At 48.8% G+C, this 18,859-nt stretch overlaps 1 protein-coding gene and 1 long non-coding RNA gene across 4 annotated transcripts in view; both read left to right on the top strand.

Annotated features, from left to right (window-relative positions):
• The window catches only part of HDAC2 (histone deacetylase 2), a 28,464-nt gene extending 24,491 nt beyond the window's left edge, over nt 1-3,973 (top strand). For both annotated transcript variants that reach the window (XM_025444512.3, XM_025444511.3), the window contains exons 11-14: nt 143-273; nt 1,335-1,490; nt 2,884-2,941; nt 3,603-3,973. In XM_025444512.3, the coding sequence (XP_025300297.1) occupies nt 143-273; nt 1,335-1,490; nt 2,884-2,941; nt 3,603-3,633 (376 nt within the window). In that variant the 3' untranslated portion in view covers nt 3,634-3,973. The remainder of the gene's footprint in view (nt 1-142; nt 274-1,334; nt 1,491-2,883; nt 2,942-3,602) is intronic.
• Nucleotides 3,974-6,505: 2,532 nt separating this feature from the next.
• LOC112658552 (uncharacterized) lies at nt 6,506-18,516 on the top strand. 2 transcript variants are annotated; one of them, XR_007401399.1, is made up of 5 exons: nt 6,506-7,621; nt 8,231-8,601; nt 8,885-9,273; nt 9,802-10,749; nt 13,307-18,516. It is a non-coding gene; the product is annotated as an uncharacterized LOC112658552 (long non-coding RNA). The 2 variants fall into 2 exon arrangements; XR_007401398.1 differs by having other exon boundaries at nt 6,508-7,621; nt 8,231-8,523.
• The last annotated feature ends 343 nt before the right edge of the window (nt 18,517-18,859 follow it).

Below are 18,859 nucleotides of genomic sequence, written 5' to 3'. Positions count from 1 at the left end.
TGTCATGCTTTTATATTATTATTTAACTCATAGGTTTTAAGTCAGGTAAAAGATGAAATGTTTGCTTAATATTTCCTCTTACATTTAAGAGGAACATGAAAAGAAATGAATTTTATCTAATAAATTTGCATGTGTAATTTAGACAGCGTTTATTTGAAAATTTACGCATGTTACCTCATGCACCTGGCGTCCAGATGCAAGCAATCCCAGAAGACGCTGTTCATGAAGACAGTGGAGATGAAGATGGAGAAGATCCAGACAAGAGAATTTCTAGTAAGATAATGCCTTGATGTGTATTGTTACATTCAACTTTCTTATGTCTTAAAACCTGATTTGAATGTCAGTGTTTTTAGTTCATGTGACTCTGTGTGATCAAGGGGGTGCCTGGGTGGCTCAATCGGTTGAGTATCTGACCTCTTGATTTTGGCCCAGGTCATGATCTCAGGGTTGTGAGACCAAGCCCCACACTGGCTGTGGAGTCTGCTTGGGATCCTCTCTCCCTCCCACCACCACCCCCCCGGCCCCCACTCCCCATCCATGTGCATACATGTAAACATGCTTTCTCAAAAAAAAAAAAAAAAAATCCTGTATATTTGGGAATGAAATGAAAAGTAATACCATTTATCCAAAGTAGGATGAGTTGACTAACATCAAGCACCTTCCGTTTGAGTCTCTAGCCTCCCATTCCACTTAATATTGCCTGCTAGAGTTCTAGCACAATGGTATGCTATTGTGGTGTAGGCCTTCTAACATACTTGGTAGTAATGATATTTTTAATATTGTCTATGTCTCATTTTAGCTGTAAAACGAATGGTTAGGGATCCCTGGGTGGCTCAGCGGTTTAGCGCCCGCCTTTGTTCCAGGGCGCGATCCTGGAGTCCTGGGATCGAGTCCCGCATCGGGCTCCCGGCATGGAGCCTGCTTCTCCCTCCTCCTGTGTCTCTGCCTCTCTCTCTCTCTCTATGTCTATAATTAATAAATAAATAAATAAATAATAAATATTTAAAAATAAATAAAATGAACGGTTAGTCCTTTGAAAAAGACGTTATCCCCACCTCCTAGTAGTAAAACATAGTTTTCCCCTCCAAATTTTTCTTGGTGAGATCCCCAAATGTTTTTCATGTTGCTTTGAATTATTTCTTCCTAGCCTCCGATCTAAATTTTCAGTATTGAACAAACCATGCATTCAGTTCTAATCTTAAAAATATTAAGTATCTGTTACCCTGTACTTTTAGATGTAGAAATTGGTTGGTGCATTTGTACCTGAGTGTGCTAACAACAATTAAACCTCTGACCGTCTTTGTCAACTTTTCTTAAAATCCTTATATAATCAGTTCGAGCATCAGACAAACGGATAGCTTGTGATGAAGAATTCTCAGATTCTGAGGATGAAGGTGAAGGAGGACGTAGAAATGTGGCCGATCATAAGAAAGGAGCAAAGAAAGCTAGAATTGAAGAAGACAAGAAGGAAACAGAGGACAAAAAAGCAGGTCAGATTTATTTCTTGTTAAATATAAGTTTTAAAAATGAGCTTCACTTCAACTTTTTATGAAATCTGAAGCCAGTTACACAAGTATTAAAGGGGGTGGTTTTGCTGGGTAGATGACCTCTGTCCCCTGTGTCACAGGTAAATGGTGCTTACCTTTTAAATCTTTTATTTAGAGCTCTGTCCGTGTTACTAGTTACGTTTGCTTTTATAATATAGAAAACCTTCTTACCGTCTCTTGCTGACAGAGGCACAAAATGATGAACATCACACTATGATAGAGATCCGGTAAGAAGACAGAGGGGTTCTATAGATCCATTTGTATTCTGAGCAGAGCTGAAATTCTATGATAGTCTTTAACTATCTAAAAGTTTATTTGATGGGAATAAAACATCCTTAGACCAATTTCACCATTGTGAAAAAGCTGAGAGAGTGGACTTTGCTCAGAAATTATTTGATGAGAACAAAAAAAAACAAAACAAAACAAAAAAAACAAATTATTTGATGAGAATATAAAAACTGAGGGAAAATCGGAAGGGATTTGGAAGCTAGGTTGGAGGCGAGGTATAATACTTTGATACCTTAACTTAAAAATGCTGTTAGCTTGTCTTTTGACAAAACGATGGTTTAGGCAGTAAATTTACTACCAGAATATATTATCTTTTATCTGAGTTCGCAGAGCACTTAAACACACTTTGGTCATTTTATTTAACATACATTATAATGCCTCATTACAGGGTTTTTACGTGCCTGCACGCTAGATTGAGCCGCTCCTGGCTAGGGAACGCCGTGGTATCCTAAATACCTGTATTCCGAACACTTAACACACCTGCGTTCGCAGTGTTCCTGTTGCTGTCTCACTGCTCTTTATGACAATGGTCGAGTTTCTCGGGACTTGGCCTGCTTATCTTACCTGATTCTCCCCTCTTCTCACATACTTCAGTCCCGGTGGTCTTTCAGTTCTCCCTCCTAACCTATTCAGTCTGCCTTGCCTCAAAGTCTTCTTAAGTTTTTCTCTGTTCTGGATACTTCATCCCTTTTACCACCCAAAAGCTCTTCATTCTTAGGACACCTCCCAAATGTCACTTTTCTGTGGTAGCCTCTCCCAGCACCGTCGCTCGGTGCTGCGCTCGGGTCTGTAGGCCGACCTGTCCACAGCGTACCCGTACCCGCTGAGATGGTGTCGAGGGGAAGCACCTTGACGGGGGCAGGGCCTGTGTTACATCGGCCCCTTGAACCTCTGTCTTTCAGCAAAGTGTAAATAGATGGTTACTGAGTTCATGAATAGTAAGATTGTATATGGCAGCTTTTTATATTTTATTTTAAAGTTACATATCTTATATTTAAAAATAGGCTTCAATCTCTTCCCAATTTCTCTTCCCAATTTATGTTTTTAGATGTTAAGGAAGAAGATAAATCCAAGGACAGTAGTGGTGAAAAAACAGATACCAAAGGGTAAATTATGTTCCGTATCGAGTAACTTTTCTGTGCTGTAAAAATAAATACATTGACTTTGGGTGTGGATGTATCGTATTCTTTTGAGAAGTGCTGGACTGAACTTGACTGAGAGCATCAGTTGTATGAAGTGCTCTAAATTTTAGTCCGTATTGGTACCTAAGGTAATCTGTAACATATGCCGTCTTAACCGTCCGTTTGTGTTGTCTGTTCGTCTGTTACTCACGTAGCTTGCCTTAGAAGATGGTAAAGGGTAGTCCTAATACTGTATAACTGAACATAAATCGGATTGTACTCTCGTATGTAATGTATCTCGGACCTTTTGCTATTAACTTTATGTGATCTTTTCATGGTGCTCTTATTTCTTTGTGTATACGAATTTTGTTAGTTTTGGGTAGTGGATAAATTGAAACACGGGGCTAGCATAAAACAGTTGATGCAGTTACATTTAGCAGAATCATAATTGAGGTTTTTATCGTCAGAAAGCATATAAATCCCTGACCTCGTCTGATTTTGTGTTAGCCTTTATAGGATAACGTGGACTAGATTGTAAAATCACTGGGAAGATGTAAGGTAGTCAGTACTCCGGGAACAGTCAGGACACTGTGTGTTTGGGCCGTGACCCTACGGGGCCTTAATGTTTTATGTTGTCTCTTAACAGAGCCAAATCAGAACAGCTCAGCAACCCTTGAATTTGAATGTCTCACCAAGTTCAGAAACCATAAACGAGTGAGAAAATATTGGGAAGAAAAATTTTTTCTTTTTGAAGACTTCCGGCTTCATTTTATACTACTTTGGCATGGACTGTATTTATTTTCAAAATGGCTTTGTTTTTGTTTTTCTTGGCAAGTTTTATTGTGAGTTTTCTAATTATGAAGCAAAATTTCTTTTCTCCACCATGCTTTATGTGATAGTATTTAAAATTGATGTGAGTTATTATGTCAAAAACTGATCTATTAAAGAAGTAATTGGCCTTTCTGAGCTGATTTTTCCATCTTTTGTAATTATCTTTATTAAAAAATTGTACTTGGATTGTCTTTGTCTGTTTATTACAACAAATCTTTTTTCGGGGGCTAATAACAGGACTTTGTACAATTAGAATACACGAGGAGTGAAAGATAACTGATCATGACTTTAAGGACATCCGTTTAACTGTTCAGGAAAGGCTGTTTTACGGTACTTCTTTCTTAATGTGATAGCAGTTCCTCTTCTAGCATCTTCTTTTTATAGTTTGGCTAGTTACTACCAGTGAAGATTGGCATCTTATTTTAATAGTTTATCTCTAAATTAACAATATAAGCTATGTGATTGAAATACAGGAATTATATTTGAGCTGAACCAAAGATTCCCAAAAATTGGAAATGAAAATTTCTGAATTAAAACCATACTCAGAGAAGGGAAGGAAACTTGTCTTCCATACTGAGCAATATGTGACTTTGTTGCCCACCCCCACTGTGTACCAAGTAGACAAGGATTGTATGGCTGTGCTTGACCAGAATTTTCCTGTATTCATACTAAGTCTAAAATAAAACCTATTTAGACAAAACCTGGTCCTTTTACTGCATTTTGTAGAGCATCCAGGTTCCACTATTGCACACAAGTCTCCAAACCAAAGAAAGAAACACTTAATTTGTTTATCTGTTCACTTTCATGTCTGTCCTGGGTATGCAACTGAAGATAATGAGAAAATGCACCCAGAGCTTACATTCTAGTGGTAAAAAGCAGACAAATGGGTAATTTATACTTATTCCAGGGTGTGCAATAGAAAAAAATAAAACATTTTAACTTGTCAAACTTTTTTGCCTATCCTGAAGTAATTGTTTTGAGACAAAAATCATAAAATTCTGGAAGATAAGTGAAAACTATTTCTCTGTAAGCCCCTATGTTGAGAAGTACTTGAGACGTTCACAGAAACACCTGGATGTAGGTAATGAGCAGCCACGTACTTGCTCTGATTCAACAGACTTCGCTTTTGCCATATTTACTAAGTTTTTTTTTTTTTTTTTTTTTACTTTAAATATATTACACCAGTTTGAAGAGTTTATACGCTTGGCCATTTAATTTAACTCCCCTTTCCCGCTTTACGGAAGTAACCATTACTCTGAAGTTTGTGGATATTTCACCCACTGCTGCAAATCTGTCAACATCCAAGACTTTATGACGCTAAGTATTAACTCATTTCTTCATTTAGTTTGTGAAGCACAAAGTATCCCATACATTCGCTTCTGTGACTTGGTTTACCCTGTTGAGCGAGTGTCCATTGTAACGGCTGTGGATTACTGCTCTATTGTGAGGACGTACCAAACGTGCGTTTCAATACTGTAGTGAACCTCCTTGGTGTATTTACCTCGTTTTCCTATCCAAGTTTAAGCGTTACGTAAAACTGAAGCTTCAAGAGAATTAGGAAACCAAGCAAGTTCACCCTGTGAATTGGTACAACCAATTGTGACTTGGTTACAACCAATTGTGACTTGGTACAACCTACAAACAACTGCTGGAAGAAAAAGGCCTCATTTACAATAGCAATGACAACATTTTCTGGAAATAAAAACAGAGAAGGTACGGGTCTGGTGTGTAACAAGAGCAGTGTAACAGGATGTCAAGATCAATGTATTTAGAAATTAATCATGGATAAATAGGCTGGGGAGGGGAGAAGGCTTATTCCCTAAGGACTGTTGGGATAGTGGATAATCAAATGGGGAAAGGTTTACACCTCCCACCAGAAGATTCAAGTTCAAATTAGGGAAAATGAGACCATACGTACTAGAAACCATCCAAGAGACTTAAAAAAGTAATTGGAGAAGGTCTGACTCCCAACTATAGAAGAAACAATTGGTGTATTTTGATTTAAAAAAAGGTAGGCCAACAGGACTAAGTTGAGGGAAATGACAACCGGCAGGAGGCAGCCGCGTGCAGAAAGAATTAGGACTTGGTCACGGTTCAGAAGGTGGCACCGAAAGCTAGTAGAGAAAGACCGAAGAGGCGCAGGGAGGATACGAACAGCGGGAAAAATACAAACGGTTATAAATCCAAACATCTTGAACTAATTAGGAAATACAAAATAAAAACTATGAAGATTTGGGATCCCTGGGGCCTCAGCCCAGGCTGTGACCCTGGAGTCCCGGGATCGAGTCCCGCATCGGGCTTCTCGCAGGGAGCCTGCTTCTCTCTCTGCCCGTGTCTCTGCCTCTCTGTGTCTCTCGTGAATAAATAAAATCTTGAAAAAAAAAAAAAAAAACCCGAAGATTTAACTTTTTGACCTGATTTTTTTACACCTATCCTAAATTTGAAAAACAAGTGTTGGCAAGAGGATGAGGAAGTTGGTTCATACCGTAGTAGAGCGTGAGTCGCTAACGTATGGTGACTTAATGTAACAGCGTCCGTCAAAATGACCAGTAAGAATCTGGGGGCCTGGGTGGCACAGTTGCTTAAGCGACCGACTGGGTTTGGGCTCCGGTCATGGTCCTGGTGTCGGGTGGGGCGGGGGGGGGGGGAGATGAGGTCCGGGCTCTGCGGGGAGGCCGCTTACGATTCTCCCCCGCCTCTTCCTACCCTGCTCGCGTGCACTTTCACATCTTTTTTCTTAAAATTACAGATAAAAATCTGATCCAAAATTCCATTTTGAGAAGCTCCACAGCCTTGTGCAAACGACTTTCAGGAATCCCTGTGCAGCACGGTTGGGAGGGGTCAGAAGGGCATGTCCTGCGGAGGAGGAGCCGCGGGGCACGCCAGCGGGCAAGTGGAGTCGGTTCCCGGGAGCACCTCTAAGGGGCGACCTTTCCTCGTGTGCAGAGAGCAGGGCCGACCAAACTGATCCTACAAACAATGCCTAGAACTATAGGAGGTGCCGCCCTGGCTGCTTTCACGGGCTTCCAGCGTCCGGCCGGTGAACGTCGTGCAAAAAGTCCATTAAAAAACCAGCGGATGGTTTGTCGTCAAAGGGGTAGACACTTTACACGACCCTATGGCCTCCCTTTCCAGGTCTCAACTTAGCTTCTGGAATGACTGGCGGGTCCACACAGCTGGTGGCCGGGCCACAGGGATGGTCTCAGCCTCGCTTCTTCCCGGGGACGAAGGTGTGCGGCGCCTGCCAGACTCAACGGTCACTAGCATTTATTCATGAGACACAGAGACACAGAGAGGCAGGGACACAGCAGAGGGAGGAGCAGGCTCCATGCAGGGAGCCCGACGTGGGACACGATCCCAGGACCCCGGGATCACGTCCTGGGCCGAAGGTGGCCCTCAACCCCTAGGCCACCCGGGCTGCCCAGCATTTTGTTTTTTAAAAAATGCACTTTGAAACTGAGGCCTCACCTCGGGGAAAACAGAAGAGTGGGCCTGGAATGACGGTGTGCCCTGTCCTTTCTTCGCATCCCTCAGGCCACGGGTGCCAGGCCCACGGTGGCCCGAGAGGCGAGCGTGTGGACCTAAGCCCCAGTGTCATCAGGCGGCCGTGCGATGACTAGTCTTGGTCCTGCCGCCAAGGCCCGGCGTCCTGCCACTGGGAGTTCTGGAAGCTCTTCTGCCGAAGGCCCTTCCCCGCACCTTCTGGCTCCAGCGCGTGCAGCGGAGTCTCGCTGAAGCCTCTCGGTTCTCTGCGGTCCCCACCCTCCACGGTGACACAGACAACATGCGTCGGCAAGGTCTAAACAAAAACCCTGGGCGCGTGTAGCACCACAGGTAGGACACCTGCACGGCCTGAGACCCTTTCTCTCGCCCCGATCCCGCGTGAGCCCCTACCCCCGTGCCTCCCTTCCTCTCGGACTTAACAGGAAGGTGATGCTGGCTCTCCGGTCGGGCCACACTGCGAGGCCCTACCCACAGGGACCCACTGCCCAGGGAGCCCGGCGGGCTCCGGCCGGGGAGCACACGACTTGCTGGGTCCGGGGGTCCTGGAGCCCGCGGCCCGTGTCGGGTCAGATGGCTTCTCAGAGAGAGAAGAGAAATGCACCCTCCGCGTGGGCCAAGGGGCGCAGACGGCGCTCGGGTGATTGGGGGGCAGAGCCAGCTCTGCGGGGCCCGGGAGCAATCGGGGAGCGGGTCTGAGCCACGAGGCTGGTGACGGCAGCTGCAGCAGGACCGTGATGCCCCGCAGTTTGCTTGAGGATGACCTGCCAAGCACAGTGGCGAGCGGGCCCTGGGAAACGGGGCTCCCCCTGCTGTGGCTCCCCCCCTCCCAGGGAGCACTGTCCTGGAGGAGCCGCCGCGCTGCCCCAGCTCGCCACCAGATGGCATGTGTTCCATTGCTTGCACGGTTTTCCTTTTCTGCTTTTTAATTTTTTCCTGTAGACGCTTGACCTGTTGAAGCAGTAGAGCAACGCGAACAGGCTTTGGGGGCGCAGCACTGGATCCAGGCCTCTGGGAACCACGCTTCAGGGGGCCGCACTCCCGCGGGCCTGAGCTTTCTATCCACACGAGAGCGCGGACCGGGTGGTGAACTGTGAGCTTTCTCATGAAAGGCAGAAGAGAAATGAATATGAGAAGAAGAAGAGCGTCCCCCTTTTCCTGGGGCTTTGATCATTTACTATCCACCATGGAAAAGGAGAATTGAGATCTCGTCCTCGGGGTTGCAGCCCAGCACGGTGAGGGTGAAGTGCAGGGGCAGTGGCTTCCTGCCCTCGGCCTCGGTCACCAAACCAGGCCCGCAACCCTGCCCCCCGGTACTTCCCAGGGCTGGGATCAGGATTATGGGGGGATCCTGGTGGGACAGATTACCAGAGAGAGCCGCTTCCTCGCTTACATTCTGTTACTACTAGACGGCGGGACCGGGGAGGTTTTGGGGGAAGCTCACCCGGCGACAACTGGTGTGTGTTTAGGGGTGAGTCCGACAGCTGTGATCCAAACTCTGATCCCTCTGGGCTGGAAACTTTGGGTTCTCTGGATAAAGCAGAAGCTTCTGGCTTGTGTCATGGATCATTCAACTCGTTACCTTTGTCTTTCCAGAAATCAACATTTCCGGGGTGACCTCCAGCCGTGTGGCCCTACACTGAACAGGCTGGGGCACAGCTAAAAATCATAAACAGGAAGTTAGCCGCGGCCTTGACATCCTATCGTTTTGCTTTTGGTCACGTTTTGCTTTGAGCGCCGTGCCTCAGTTTACCAATCTGTAAAGCGGGTCAGCTAACAGCTGGCAAATAACCACGCTTCTCCACCCTTCCTCTGCCACAAACCGATCGGTGCTCATGGGCCTTAACATGCTCAGGGCGGAGAGCCGCAGCAGTGACTCAGAGCTGGCATTAGGGTCGCGCTGTGACACAGGACACGTCTGGGTCAGCGGGGAGCTCGCACCGCTGTGCACCAACGCGCAGTGCATTTCCTGCTGCTGGACCACGGTAGGAATTATCTTTAAGTCACTATTGTCCTCACATGTGACCACTTACCACAGAGGTTCATTTTTAGAATCTGCGCTGGAGCGGGTATCAGCATTTCATTCCTCTTTGTGGCTGAGTAATGCGTGTATATACACACTACTTGGGGTCCATGGTTTTTTCCTGTAGCACCTTCCTCTGGCTTTGGCGACAGGAAAGACTGGCTGTGCAAGACAAGGTAAGAGTGTTCCTTCCTCATCTACTTTTTTGGAAGAGCTTGAGGATTGGTGTTAGTCCTTTAAATGACGGATAGAATTCATTAGTGAAGCCATCTCGTCCTGGGCTTTTCTTTGTTGGGAGGTTTTTTATTAAAGATTCAGTGTCTTTTCTTGTTATAGGTATATGGAGATTTTCCTATTTCTTTTTGAGTCAGCTTTGGTCATTTGTGTATTCCTAAGAGTTTCTCCATTTCATCCAGGTTATCAAGTTGCTGGCACACAATCCGTCATAGGATTATTATTCTTATTCTCTTATTTTCCTCTATTTCTGTAGGATTGGTAGTAACGTCTCCACTACCACTGCTGGTTTTATTTACGTAATGGAAACATTGCACTAAGTTAAAGAAGCCAGAGGTAAATTCTTTGGGTTTTTGTTTGTTTGTTTTTTAAAGATACTATGTATTTAGTTGAAAGAGGAAGTGAGAGCTCAGGAGTAGGGATTGGAGCAGAGAGAGAGGGAGAAGCAGACTACCCTCTGAGCAGGGAGGCCCAACCCCAGGACCCTGGGATCCTGACCTAAGCCACAGGCAGGTGTATAACTGACTGAACCACCCACATGCCCCCAGAATGGGGTAAATTCTTTTTTTTTTTTTAATTTTATTTATTTATTCATGAGAGACCCAGAGAGAGAGGCAGAGACACAGGCAGAGGGAGAAGCAGGCTCCATGCAGGGATCCCGATGTGGGACCCGATCCTGGGACCCCGGGGTTACATCCTGAGCCCAAAGCAGATGCTTAACTGCTGAGCCCCCCAGGGACCCCAGAATAGGTAAGTTCTTAACCAGGAATTTAGATTGGCAGTTGCCAGGGCCTGGTGCAAAGGTCAAATAGTAGGTATTGGTTAATGGGTACAAAGTTTCCTCCTGGGATGGTGAAAGTGTTCTGAAAGTAGATGGAGGGGGGGTTTGCACAATACTGTGGGTGCCCCCCCCCCAGCTGCCCCCTTCTCAGCGGTCCATTTTATGTCAATATCGCCTCTAAAAAATTGCTTGTGTTAGGCCCCCTCCTGGGTACGGCCTTTACCGCGCTGTTGGAGCAGGGCCGAAGCTATTCCAACATAAGGAAGGAGATGGGCATCACACAGCAACCTTGCCCACACCCGCAGAGTGCCAAGGGCCGGCGGCTCCACTCAGGAAAAGAAGGCGGGGGAGGAGCACATAGTGAGAGAGCAGGTGGTGTGGGCCTGTAGCTGAGCCAGTGTGGTCTCCGCGGTGATCTGCCCGGTGAGGAGCTGCGGCCACACGCTGGGGGCACGGGGAGCAGCCGCGGAGCTCCGAGGGCTGGGGGCCTGGGGGGGCACGGCCGGGGCACGGGTTGGGGGGCGGGAGGGCCGCGGACGGGCTGGGCTCAGGGTGGGGGCGGGAGGGCCGCGGACGGGCTGGGCACGGGGCGGGGTGGGAGGGCTGCGGACGGGCTGGGCACGGGGTGCGGGAGGGCCGCCGAGGGGCTGGGCTCAGGGTGGGGGCGGGAGGGCCGCGGACGGGCTGGGCACCGGGTGGGGGCGGGAGGGCCGTGGACGGGCTGGGCACCGGGTGGGGGCGGGAGGGCCGCGGACGGGCTGGGCACGGGGGGTGGGGAGGGCCGTGGACAGGCTGGGCTCGGGGTGGGGGCGGGAGGGCCGCAGACGGGCTGGGCACGGGGTGCGGGAGGGCCGCGGACGGGCTGGGCACGGGGCGGGGTGGGAGGGCCGCGGACGGGCTGAGCACCGGGTGGGGGTGGGAGGGCCCCGGACGGGCTGGGCACGGGGTGCGGGAGGGCCGCCGAGGGGCTGGGCTCAGGGTGGGGGCGGGAGGGCCGCGGACGGGCTGGCACGGGGGGGCGGGAGGGCCGCGGACGGGCTGGGATCAGGGTGGGGGGCGGGAGGGCCGCGGACGGGCTGGGCACGGGGGGTGGGGAGGGCCGTGGACAGGCTGGGCTCGGGGTGGGGGCGGGAGGGCCGCAGACGGGCTTGGCACGGGGGGCGGGAGGGCCGCGGACGGGCTGGGCACGGGGCGGGGTGGGAGGGCCGCGGACGGGCTGGGCACCGGGTGGGGGTGGGAGGGCCCCGGACGGGCTGGGCACGGGGTGCGGGAGGGCCGCCGAGGGGCTGGGATCAGGGTGGGGGCGGGAGGGCCGCGGACGGGCTGGGCACCGGGTGGGGGCGGGAGGGCCGCGGACGGGCTGGGCACGGGTGGGGGGGCGGGAGGGCCGCGCAGGGGCTGGGCACGGGGTGGGGGCGGGAGGGCCGCGCACGGGCTGGGCACGGGGCGGGGCGGGAGGGCCGCGGACGGGCTGGGCACGGGGTGGGGTGGGAGGGCCCTGCACGGGCTGGGCACGGGGTGCGGGAGGGCCGCCGAGGGGCTGGGCTCAGGGTGGGGGCGGGAGGGCCGCAGACGGGCTTGGCACGGGGGGCGGGAGGGCCGCGGACGGGCTGGGCACCGGGTGGGGGTGGGAGGGCCCCGGACGGGCTGGGCACGGGGTGCGGGAGGGCCGCCGAGGGGCTGGGCTCAGGGTGGGGGCGGGAGGGCCGCGGACGGGCTGGGCACCGGGTGGGGGCGGGAGGGCCGCGCAGGGGCTGGGCACGGGGTGGGGGCGGGAGGGCCGCGCACGGGCTGGGCACGGGGGGGGGGCGGGAGAGCCGCGGACGGGCTGGGCACGGGGTGGGGTGGGAGGGCCCTGCACGGGCTGGGCACGGGGTGTGGGAGGGCCGCCGAGGGGCTGGGCTCAGGGTGGGGGCGGGAGGGCCGCGGACTGGCTGGGCACCGGGTCGGGGCGGGAGGGCCACAGACGGGCTGGGCACGGGGGGAGCGGGAGGGCCGCGGACGGGCTGGGCACGGGGCGGGGTGGGAGGGCCGCGGACGGGCTGGGCACCGGGTGGGTTGGGAGGGCCCCGGACGGGCTGGGCACGGGGTGCGGGAGGGCCACCGAGGGGCTGGGCTCAGGGTGGGGGCGGGAGGGCCGCGGACGGGCTGGGCACGGGGGGTGAGGAAGGGCCGCGGCCGGGTCCCAGGGGTCGGGGGCTCCTCTCCCCCGCGGACTGGCTGCGGGCGCCTGAGGCCGAGCGAGCGGGTGGCTGGGTCGCGGCCGAGCTTCAGCAGGTCCCGCACGCCCCGAGGCTGCCGTCCCGCCCTGGCCCTGGCCGCGGCCCCTGCGGCCCCCCCCCACGGCCTCCGCGGCCCACTCGGCCCCTCCCCCTCCTCCTGGTGCCCCGGCCCGCACGTGAGGGCCCCGCACCCGGATCGGTCGCAGAGGCTCCCGGGGCCCCCGCGCCACCTGCCAGCCCGGCCTTCCAGGCAGGGGTCGCGGCCTGTAGGACCCGCGGCCCGGTGGGCGCCTGCCCCACGGTGACCTCCAGGGGCAGAAAGGTCGCGGCTCAGCCCTGCGGCCCCCTCCCCCCGGCCCTCTGCCCCCCTGGCCTTCTGCGGGGAAGCCCCTGGGCGGTGGGCACCGGCGGCCGCCCCAGCCAATCTGGGTCTCCATCCATTTTTTCATAAAAAAAAAAAAAAAAAAAAGGTAAAGGAAGAAAAGAAGGGAGTGAAAGACCAAAACTGAGATCCTATCGCTGCCACTACGGGCCGAGTCAAGGCGCGTCACTGAGCCTCCGGCTGCCTCGGGTGCGGAAGGAGGAGAGGGGATGAGGAGGGAAGGGTGCTGACCCCACAGGTTCACGGCCAGGAGGCCTAAGACAATGCATACAAAGTGCCCACGGGTGCCCGGCGTGTTTGAGGTGCATAGTTTCCATTACTTTCTTTTTAAAGATTTTATTTATTTACTTACTTACTTATTATTTGTTTATTTGAGGGAGAACATGGTGGGGAGAGGCTGCAGCAGACTCCCGGCTGGAACCCACAGGGCTTGATCCGAGGACCTTGCGACCATGGCCCGAGCTGAAGGCAGATGCTAAGGGATGAGCCCCCCAGGCGCCCCGCTGTTCTGTTCCTTATTATGAATACTTGTTTTCTAGTCTGTAAATCAGAATAGAATTTGGCGATTGAGGTTAATCTGTGATTTCCAGGTGCGGGTAGTTTTTCTGTCGTGTAACAGTGTAGACATTCCTGGCTGCTAGAACATACTTTTAAAAATGAAACACGTCGTGATTGGGAAATTTGCACATCTCGTCATGGGTCAAAATAATCTTAACTCCCAACGTTTTGCAGGTATGAAAATAAACAACTAAAACTGTAGGTGGGAGTGAAGCAAGAGTTAGCGAATGAAGATGGGAAGGTACTTGGAAGCCAGCTGCACGGTTTTGATGACAGCTTGATGACAGCATTTCGGCCCTTCCGCATCATCCTTCCCAATGACCCTGGCTCCGGGGAGCCTTAAATATCCAAGGAGAGCGCCGCTCAGGAGAAGGAGAAGGCTCATCCCTTTTCCTTCCTTGATCATAAGTGTGAAGACTCTTCTTGTGTCACGCTCTCCAAGAGTGGTGCTGGTAAATATGAAGAATGTGTGAATCCGTACACTTTTATAAGTGGTTTTAGGACTGATTTAAAAAAGTTATTGGTCAAATTGAACACCAATAAAAAAATAAATTTATTATAAAAAAAAGTTATTGGCAAACATAAGAAAATTAGTTCCAAGATGTTCATTTTGGTGTTGTTTATAATAACAACCTAAGTGGTCATTCTTGTAAGTTTCTGTAAGGAATTATAGTTTATTAATTCCCTGGAATATGAAGTATTCCATGAAAATGATTATATAAGTCTATATTTTAACGGGGACATATATTTAGAGATATTAATTGGTGACAGAAAAACAAGTTACATAACAAACACATAATCTCACTACCTTTTTGTTCAAGTGATAAATACACGTGTACGGATTTAGAGGGACCAAAGTGAAAATATTAAGTGACTGTCTCTGTATAGTGCGTTTAATGTGCTTTTAAATTTCTTCTGCGTGTTTAGTTCTATTTTTGAACGTGTCCACAACAAAGATACATGTTACTTTGATAAAATAATTTCTCACAGGAACTCACTGACTCCAAAATGTGACTAATTTAACTTTCTATCACTGAAATATTGTTAACATTCTCTAGCTCTCAGTTAATGGAGGAAAAGCTAGAGGTTAAAAAAAAAAAAAAAAAATTCCTGACAGAGAAGCAAACTTTGAGATGCCCTGTGTTTTATTTTCAACTAAAATCTTAAAGAAATCCTAAAGAACGTGTACAGAGAATCCAGAACCTCTCGTTGAGCGGGCCCGAGGAAGACTTGCCGCGGAAGAAGGGACGGGCCGAGCACTGACCTGCCCTTTGGAGAGGCCGAGAGCCCCCTGGACCCCGGGAGTCCATCTGAATTTCCTTTAAGACAAGCTGAAAATCCGTAACAAAGCTCAGGACCCACATTTAACCTCGCGTCTCCCGTAGTCTGTCCTCCAGGGCCTAGTTCCATGGAGTATTAGCAGTGGATAAAACCCGACGAAGGTTCCACGCTCAGTTGGGGGAGCATTCCTACGTAGTAAATGCCGCAGCCTTATTTCAGGAGCTCCTGCGCAGACCTGGAGTGGGAGGCTGGGCCAGTGGCTCCAGGGAGGCACGGTCCTCGCTTCTCTGACTGGTGTCCTCTCAGGGTCCTCGTGGGGAAAACAAACCAAAAGTGTCCTGTGGTCAAAGAGAAATCAGGGCTCCTGGGTGGCTCAGTTGGCCGAGCGTCTGCCTCGGGCACAGGTCATGATCCTGGGGTCCCGGATCGAGTCCCGCATCGGGCTCCCTGGAGGGGGGTTCTGCTTCTTGCCCCTCCCCTGGCTCCTGCTCTCTCGCGCTCACTGTCTCTCTCAAATAACTGTATCAAAGTTATTTTTAAAGATGGTCTAGATACCATCTCATCTTTGTACATCTTTTTTCCTTTGCTGTGTTCGGTCCACTAGCATTTATTTGTTGCTCCCTTCACCATATTTTTCAAGTGTGTCCATTTAAAATTATATATTAACATTGAGTGTCTACTAAACACGACGCATTTAAAGAGCTTTATAATTTAGCTTTTAGAACAACCGTGTATGCTAATTTCACCTCTGTCTTCCAAGTAGAGAAACTGAGGCATAGAGACATTAGGTCAAGGGGCTCCTAAGAGACTGAGCTTTGATTCGAGTCCTTGAAGTGGTTCTTCCGGGAGCGCATTTCAGGCCTACTTCAGTGACCTTTGTCGTTCCCCCCAAGGACAACGGCACAGTTTGTCTTCCTTCCCTCCAGGCACCTTCTGCTTCCATCCACCCAGCTCTGTCGTGTCCCTGCTCCCTGTCACCCCAAGATCAGGGGCTCCCCAATGCTTCGGGCTGAACCCGGCAGGGGAGGAACTGTGAGTTTCCAGTGACTTCACAGACCTTCACTTGTGCGAAAAATTTTTCTGCTGCCGTTAAAACTTCCAAAGAGGAAAAAGATGATAAATGATCAGAAGAAGGGGGACGGGTCTAACTTTCACGGTGTTCGAGTACGAGGCAGGTGGAGCCCGGCCAGGAGCAGGGACAGAGAGGGGCTCTGTGGCCTGCTTTCCCCATGTTGCCCCCTCCACACCAAGGGGAGGTGGCCCCCTCTTCGCTGCACCGGACTCCAGGTCTGGGAAGCCTCCCAACAATCCAGGATGGAAACTGGAAGAGGAAACCGATGGTTTTGATTCAGCGAATATTTGAAATGATTTCATTCCAAAGAAAAATATCCCAATTAAAGTGCCAGGCATTCAGTGTCCACGAACAGAAAGCAGATGCAGCATGTGTTCGGTTTGAAAGTGACTTGGGAATAACCTTCCCGAAACTGAGTGTGGACACGTTGAAACAATGTGATTCATCACGGGGCTCTGGAGGGTTCTGGAAGAGGAGACCAGGGAGCACCAGGGAGCACCATGGATGCCCAGTGAGCCCCCCGAGAGCCTGCCCATGTACCACGTGTAACAAATACATGCCTGCTCTTTGGCTCTGCCGTTTCAGAGCTTTGTCAGTGACTGCTTGACTCATCCCATAACTCAACTCTTTTGGCAGGAATACATATGGTGGTAACGGTTTTAGAACCAAATATAAAATTAATTAACCAGTGGGAAGAACATTTTTTCCTACTTCTCAAGTTCAGTATTTTCCTAAAAAAAAAAATTTCTGCTTCCTGATTTGGAAAATGAACTTGGAACCAGGATTTACTCTCTCTTAGAAGGGAAACTTCAATAAAGTTCTGTTGTCCTTTGATCCTTTTAGAAAAGTGAGGCTTTGATTAGTCTTCGGAAAACAAAATTCCCTGACAATTTCTTGTATTGCTTCTGAATAAAGGTAGGAGCGTGCCTGGAGTGCAAAATAATATTGTAGTTAAAAACGATTGCAGTCAGGATGGCTAAGATATAGTCAATCTTCCGTCCAAGTGAATACAAAGTTTTAGCAGGCCTATAAAATGCCTCCACGAATTTCTACCCAGAAAGTTGATGGCGGATCCCAAATTGTAATGTTTTGCAGTTACTACTGTCATCAGTATTTTGTATGTTTTTTTTTTTTTTTGGTTTTCCTTTGTTTAACAAATGAGATTTCTCACATTTTTTAATGTGTTGCTTTAGCAACAGTTCTCACATTCAAAATAGATTTACATAGACTCTACTCTGCAAATATATATTGAATGCTCACTACGTACAAAACATTATACTGTGTTGTTATGAACCTTCCATTTGAATTAAACTTGGATAGAGGTTGACTTGCATGTTAATTTCTTAGACTGATGTTGGGAAGCAAATTTTCAATTTGCTTTCCCTTATCCTAGTTCCTCACTAACCTACTCTACAATGGACTTGTATGTATCTGTGTAGTCCCAATTAATAAAGAGTGGGTTTAATATGGTATATTATACATCCAATCAATTTAAAATTATTAATCCTACTTAAAAATGTGGAATGGAGCTGAAATAAAATTGGAAATATAGAGATATAGTATGCAATTTAAGACCATATAAACATTTAGGTGAACACCTAAAGCTATGATAGATTACATTAGTTGCCCCAATTCCCCCCACCCGCCTTCCCTCCAGCCATACCCACACTCGATGCCATGCCACTCTGCAGTGCTTCTTCCTATGGTTTATGCTGTTTGATCTCTACCATTGGCTTAGTCACGTGAGTTGCCTTGGTCAACAGAATGGGGCAGAAGGGATGGTGTGCTAGATCCAGAATTAAGCCCTTAGGGATTTTGCATGATTCCACTTTGTCTCTCATGTTTCCAGCATCCATGAAGGAGGTAAGGCTGGGGCTAGCCGGTTGCCAGAAAAAGGAATTTAGACAAGTGGAGGAGAGTTGCCCTCCCTGCAAGGCAACCTAGCCAGACTTGGCCGAGACCAGAGCTCCCAGCCACCCTAGAGCTGCAGCCCAGCTCCCATCAGCTATATTAGTTTGCCAGGCCTGTCACAACAGAATACCACAGACTACAGGGCTTACACAACAGAAAAAAAATTATTTTTTTATAGTCCTGGAGGCTGGAAGTCTGAGATCAAGGCAGGTTGACAGATTTGGTTTCTTCTGAGGCTTCTCTTCTTGGCTTACAGGTTAGCCGTCTTCCTGTTCACATAATATTCTCTCTCAAAGTGTGTCTGTGTCCAAATTTTCTCTTGTAAGGACACCAGTCATCCTGGATTAGACCTACCATAATGACCTAATTTTAACTTAATTACTTCCTTGAAGAGCCTCTCTCCACATACAGTCACATTCTGAGGTAGTAGGGGTTAGGACTTACACATATGGATTTTAGGGGGATGCATTACAACAACCAAACTCAAGTGGCAAACAGATTCATCAGCTATAATAATAAAAATCAGAATTTTAAGACAGTGAATTTTGAATTTTGGTGTGCTTTGCTACAAAACATTACATGTAGCATGAAAAAATTTTTAAACAATTATTAGTGATGAGATTTGGGGTGATTAAAAAATGTTTTAGATTGTTGCTGCATATTCATTGAAATTGGCTGTATTTTTTTTCTGTGTGTAAAGTAATGCTTCTTCATTGTTATAAAAAACAGAAAATGTGGTGATATATAAACTGTAAAAATAAGAATCAGTTGTAATGTTTCCCCATCCATGGTAGAAAACCAATGTTAAATACCTTTTAATTACTTTCCTATTTACAAACACACACCTACCCATACATATTTTTTCACATATACCCATACATATTTTCACAAAAAGATACTATATTTTACATATTTTAAGCTGCTTTTGTTTTTTTTAAATAAAAAGTTCTTCAAGGATAGTGTGCTATTAATATAGAGAAATATAATTTTAATGACTATGTAGTATACCATTTTATCAATTACCATAATCTACTAACTTTTTATTGGATATTATTTAGATTGCCCTCATTTCCTGTGGTTATTTTCTTTTTCCCATTAAAAATAAAC

Source organism: Canis lupus, chromosome 12 (genome assembly GCF_003254725.2).
Source record: "Canis lupus dingo isolate Sandy chromosome 12, ASM325472v2, whole genome shotgun sequence".
NCBI lineage: Eukaryota > Metazoa > Chordata > Mammalia > Carnivora > Canidae > Canis > Canis lupus.
Note: the sequence above shows the minus strand (reverse complement) of the source record. Positions and strands in the feature narration are given on the sequence as shown.